Below are 6,180 nucleotides of genomic sequence, written 5' to 3' on the forward strand. Positions count from 1 at the left end.
GGTTCAATCCCAACCAGACGGAGCATGAAATTTAAGATTGTTTTTTTTTATTCTTAATTATGAAAATGTTTGGGTTTAACATTTAAACCGAATTGTTTAAATTCTAAACCCAACATATGTGCTCTCTTTTTTTAAACTTGGAAGGTTTGTATTTGAAACTGAATTTAGTTTGGTCATATATGTAGTCCAAAAAGTTTAAAATTAAAACCGAAATTTTTAACCGTGTACTTTTTGCTGTTACTCACATTTTACTCTCACGTCAGAGAGTGATTTTGCTGTTTGACCTTTTTCCAGGATTTTACACGAAAAGTATTGGATCAGAGCTATTATATCATCCATACATATGCATATTATGCATACATATATTCATGTATGTTCATCAGTTATCAACGGTCCCAGTTAAAATGATTTCAGTATTTTTGTAAATTTTCGCCTTGCTCTTTTATCAAAATAGACTACTAAACCTATGCCTAAAACCATCTACGAATATCAAAACCAGGGCATGAATCACGTATGACGACAATCGTCTGAACGATATCGTGTCGATATTGTCTTGCTTCATAAAAATCAAAAATTGTTTGATCGTTTGTGCGATATCGTCAACTCGATTCCAGTTTTGCTTCACGTAACAGCAGCAGTAACACGTAACAGCACCACAAATGCATAAATCAGTGTTTGGACAACATCGTTTTGTCAGTATCGTTTGAACGACTATCGTTTCAAAGTTACGTGATTCATGTCCAGTTGCAACAAATGAGTCCATACATATTTATGTACATACATACATAGGTATAAAGCCGTATGCATGTGCGGAGTTTAAATAATCGGAAGTAATAATCAATTGTAGCGCATTTCCTCTTACTATGCATATGCCTAAATGTATGCAACCATTTATAATAGCAAAGAAACAAAACACAGGGTGCTTCTAATGAAAATAAAAATTGTATGCTGAAATACACATGCTAAGCCCTTCGAAATTTTAGGCTGCGATATGCGTTACAGCTTCGCAAATGTTACCCCTACCGAAACCAAAGATGTATACACATCAAAAAATCTTGCGTTTAGTTACATTTTTCAATTATCTCAGCAAATCTAAAGTTTGATATTAATTGTGCTGGCCAAAGCAGAGAAAAATACAAAAAACCCTTTCCTGTAAAATTTGGTTTTTGTAACATAGGATAATTTTGCGAAAAGGGGTCACCTGATTTTTGGGGTAACCTGATTTTTGCTAATAAACCAGCGAAAATTATGTGACCGAATAAAAACTGTCATGCGAAAGTTCGAAATAATTGAGCATTGCCCATATACGTTTATTTGAAAAACGATTTTCGGACTTGGGCCAATTTCCAACAAATTTGCACTAGCAGAATGGTAGTACCTTTGTGAATACCCTATTCATGCTTGAAGGCAACTGTGCACAATCAACCATAGTCATTATTGCACACAAAAATGTTTAACACGAAATATTTTACTTTAAATATTACATCCACTTCAATAACTAAAACTAAAAGTTGAAATAATTTGTCCGGATTTAAGAGTAGCGCGTATAGCCTATATTCGATATAAAAAAATAAAATTTTGCATTTTAGGCTCAGAAGGGTATGTACGAGTACCTTGCAAAAGTATGCCGCGTGTTGCATTTTTATACGCTTAAAAATAATGCTTTGGCCAGAAAAGTAAAGCGTTTTACCCATAGTGGTTCGATAGGAATATTTGTTTCATCAACGATATTTTCAAGTAAAAGTTCTTACCACTATTTGTTAGCATAACACTACCTTTTCACATTAATACATTTATTAGTTGCCAACGTATGCTACCAACGCCTTTTTCTTTGTTTAGTTTTAAAAATTAATAAACAAAGGGTTATTTATTCTATAATAACGAAATGAGATTAGTGTAGCTAAAGACAAAATACAAAATAAATAGTAAATAAAATATATTTGTTTAATAAAACTACCACAACAAAAAACGAAATAAATGCAAACAAGTGTTACGAAAAAACAAACAATACTAAAGAAACTTTTGACACAACAATTTAGAAAATACTTCAAATTGATAGTTTAAAAAAATTATTTCTAAAAATTTTAAATACAATTTACATGTGAGTGGGTCGAAGCTTGTCTGCGATTGAGATGGGCTCTGAGGCCTCGGGGGCGAAGGGGTCCATTGTGATTCTATAATAAAAAAAGAAAAAACCAAAAGTAATAAGTGGTTAAGTGAATAAAATAAAAAGTGCATAATAATATGGGCCAAAAGTAAAACATAAATAATTAGTAGATGTCTAAATTCGCATGGCACCAAATAAAGAAAAGTAGTGGAAGGACAGTGAGGGGCAGAAGAGGTACAGTTTTTAGTAACCATATACATGTCTATGGTTAAAAGCAGTAACCGTTTAAGTCGAGAAGTTGCATTGGCGATTAGTTGAATCAAAAGTTGAACTAAAGTAGGCAGCTGACCAACTTCATTGAAAGAGATTAGCTTCAACTAAAAGTTGCCTGTAAAATCGCCTCATATGAATTCCCTATTACTTCCCAGTAGAAATCGGTTGTATGCATTCTTGAAGGACGCTTGCTATATGAGTGAATTAGTGTGAACAATTCATGCGTAGTCATGAATTTCCACGAATAAATTAAAATTGTAGCGAATTGCAAGCGAATGTACGTTGTCGTTGTTTTAAGTACATTTCTTGATAAATTTGAAGTGGAATATTTTCAGTCTTGTACAAATATTTTAGTGAACGGACGTGTTGTGCGATACTATTTTCCGCACAAACGGGCTTTTACAAGATATGCATTTGCATATGTAAGTGCTACTTTTTTGTATGTCCCCGTATATTAAAATGTATCAGAGAAATAGCATTTACATATAGGGATACATATCTTGTAAGAATTCTTTAATACTATTCCATTAATGCATTTTTGTATGTTTGAAACATTAATACAGCCATATGCATACACCAGTAGTACAAGTGTATGGTTAGAGTACGCATACGCTCTGAGAAACCACGCGTGTTAAATGGAATTGAACGTTCATTTATACTGGCATGTATACACAGCAGCAAGCTCATGCCACTAACAGCAATGTCTTATGCATCAAATTTCTACTGGGTATCGTAAGACGCACGAAGACGATTTTATCTCTATTTCTACGAAGAAGTGTTTTTTCTCATATAAAATACGTGGAAAACTTCATGGTGTGGTAGAGCCCTCAAAATGACACACAACTCTGACTTTTTTTACATTTTTCTCAACATGTGTAAAATTACGCAAATTTCGATACCTCTTGCGATAGTGTAGCTCAAAAAATTTTTTGATGGGACACCCTAATGTACACTGCCGGAACAAAGTATTGGCACAGAAAATTTTTCCCAATATATGCAACAATTTGTGTTCTAATATTTTCCGCAAATTTTCTATACAAATATGGTTCATTCTTCAACAAAAAAACATAAAAATATAATTCCTAAACTTTGTGCAAAACTCGCGAAAACTCAGGAAATTTTCATCAAAATTTTCAACTTTTTAATCAGATTTTTTATAATTTTTTTGAGTATGCAGTTTTGCAGCCCATTAAATTCTAGTAAAAAAATGCACGTTCGGAGTTAGTCAAAAATCGCGTTGATTTTTAAAATTATTTTTTTTTTTTTGTTGAAGGTGTTGCATTTTTTTCATTAAAGTATTTTCGAAAAAAAAAATTTGTATGGAAGAGACTGCGTGAAAAAAATTGGCAAAAATCAACGGTAATTCCTAGCTACTTAAAACTTGCACTTTATTATAATAAAATTGATTGGGCTATAAATCTGCATACTCAAATTCAAATAATTCTAAAAACTCTGATTAAAACGTTGAAAAATTTCATGAAAATTTGCTGAATTTTCGAGAGTTTTGCACAAAGTTTAGGAATTATATTTTTGTGTTTTTTGTTGTTGAATGAACCATATTTTTATACAAAATTGGCGGAAAAATATTAGAATAAAAATTGTTGCATATATTGTGAAAAATTTCCTGTGCCAATACTTTGTTCCGGCAGTGTATATTTTAATTATATATTAATTTAGAATTGAATTTTTACTTAAAAGCCAACATTATTAGTTAAGAATATCCCAACGGACTTTGCGGTTTTATGCTATAACAAGTGCAATTTATAAAATATAGCGTTAATTTTTTTAAAATTTTGGTTACAAACGGTCTTGCGCATTTTATTATACAAAAAATTCACGTCCGCCGCGCTAGCTGACCCACTTCTCCAAAAAATTATAAAAATTACTCAGGAATTAGGTGCAATTTAGGGCCTCCAAAATTAATTTAAGTGCTCACTCGGTTTCCGAGAAAATTGCGTGACCCACCCACTAAACTTCGTCGAACTTTGTTAATTATTAAAAACTCAGTGAGAGGGGAGACCAGTATGTTTGCATGTATGTATATAAAAAAATATTTATTGGACCAAAAAGTAGTGGGTAGGCACTGTGGCCAATGGTAATCAACTATTACCACCTCCGCATGGTTGTAAGCCATGCAGAGTCCGCAGAATGCTCCGGAAGCAGTGTCCGGAGGATGCATCCGACTAGGCAGAGCATACTTTGAACTGCCATCAAATTATAACTTAAGAAAGTTTTATTACATGGCAGTTGAGAAGTGCATGTACATAAATTTCATTAATTTAATGAAGGAAATTTTTGCACATGCAGCAGTACATAGCATGCATTTAGGCGCCTGGTGTTAGCAGTCGCGTCTAAACAATTATTATTCAGGGATTAGGTGCAATTTAGGTGCAAAGTTTGCAATTTTCTCGGAAACCGAGTGAGCACTTAAATTAATTTTGGAGGCCCTAAATTGCATCTAATTCCTGAGTAATTTTTATAATTTTTTGTAGAAGTGGGTCAGATAGCGCGGCGGACGTAAGAAATTTCCTTTTATATGGTAAAAAGTGCAAAAAGCAGTCAGCAATAAAAAATCGTTAAAAATCAACGCGATTTGTTAGTCGCTTAAAAGTTACACTTGTTTCATGTCAAACTTCTTTCTCAGAAGTGCTAGAATTTTTTTCAGTACACAGTTTTATAGCGTTTTCGTTTCTACCAAAGAAAGGTTACCTTCTCTTTGCCTTCTACGCACAAATACAAAGAAGAGGGCAATGAGAAGGCAACATTTTTTGTAGAAACGAAAGCGCCATTAGTCTAATAATGTGCAAGTTTACTTTCGCTAAGGTGTTGCGGGTTTCTTCCATATACAAATAAATTGTGTTTATTCGTTATATTGAAGCGAATGCGACAAAAACAAATTCTAAAAAATCAACGATAATTTTTAGCCAATTGAAACTTGCACATTATTAAGACTAAAATTGAATGGGCATAAAACTGTGTACTCAAAAAAATTCTAGCACTTCTGAGAAAAAAGTTTGGAATTTGGGTGAACATTTTTTTCATTTTTTTGTAGTTTTTTAGTTTTTAACCAACTTCAAAAAAAGGAGAAAGGTTATCAATTCGTGGGAATGTTTTTTTTTATTAGGTATCAGATTTCTATAATTTTTTTTTAAAGGCTACCTCAAAGGCGGTCCCATATTAATATGGTTTAAATCCGATCATCGGATCATGAAGAAATTATATATTATTATATGAAAATTGAAACCGGTTTTGTTATTTGCTTAAAAATTACTTGTAAACATTTTTTATATGAGTTCTGTTAGGCCCTGAGCACATTTGTCGTCGCGTCATGACGAGACGAGTACATGACGAACAAGACTTCTGCCTACTTGTCAACACATTGAGTTTTCTTTCAAGTTTTCATACAAAATAAATATATATAAAATAAAATTTTTAAGTGCGACGCCATCATCATCTTCCAGCGAGGGCGAGAATTTGGCAATGATCCCAGCCCTTTACGTGCGACGCCGCCAAATGAAAAGATGCAGAAGATACTGGGTGCATTCCTACATAAAAAATAATCCCAAAAACGCCTCTATATTGCCGCGCTAGAACTTTCAGAAAATGATTGCAAGTTCCAGTCATTCTACAGAATGCCCAAGAGTATGTTTTTGACCTTTGAATCAAATGTGGGTCCAAATATTCAAAAACAAAACATCGTTCAGTCGCCGAGCTGTGAAGACGAGTTTTTTACCGCGCTCTTGTGAAATTCGGAAATTTAATAAATTCGTAATATGACCGACTCCTGCGGTAAATGCGAA

The 6,180-nt window shown here is 33.1% G+C and overlaps 1 protein-coding gene across 1 annotated transcript in view; it reads right to left on the reverse strand.

The window, feature by feature from the left end:
* The window catches only part of AGO1 (protein argonaute-1), a 56,269-nt gene extending 54,016 nt beyond the window's left edge, over positions 1–2,253 (reverse strand). Inside the window, exon 1 of the mRNA XM_017619903.1 lies at positions 2,100–2,253. Coding sequence (XP_017475392.1) covers positions 2,100–2,238 — 139 coding nt within the window. The 5' untranslated portion in view covers positions 2,239–2,253. The remainder of the gene's footprint in view (positions 1–2,099) is intronic.
* Between the last annotated feature and the right edge of the window lie 3,927 nt (positions 2,254–6,180).

This window comes from Rhagoletis zephyria, unplaced genomic scaffold, assembly GCF_001687245.7.
Source record: "Rhagoletis zephyria isolate East Lansing unplaced genomic scaffold, Rhagoletis_zephyria_1.1 Rzeph_scaffold_01990, whole genome shotgun sequence".
Lineage (NCBI taxonomy): Eukaryota > Metazoa > Arthropoda > Insecta > Diptera > Tephritidae > Rhagoletis > Rhagoletis zephyria.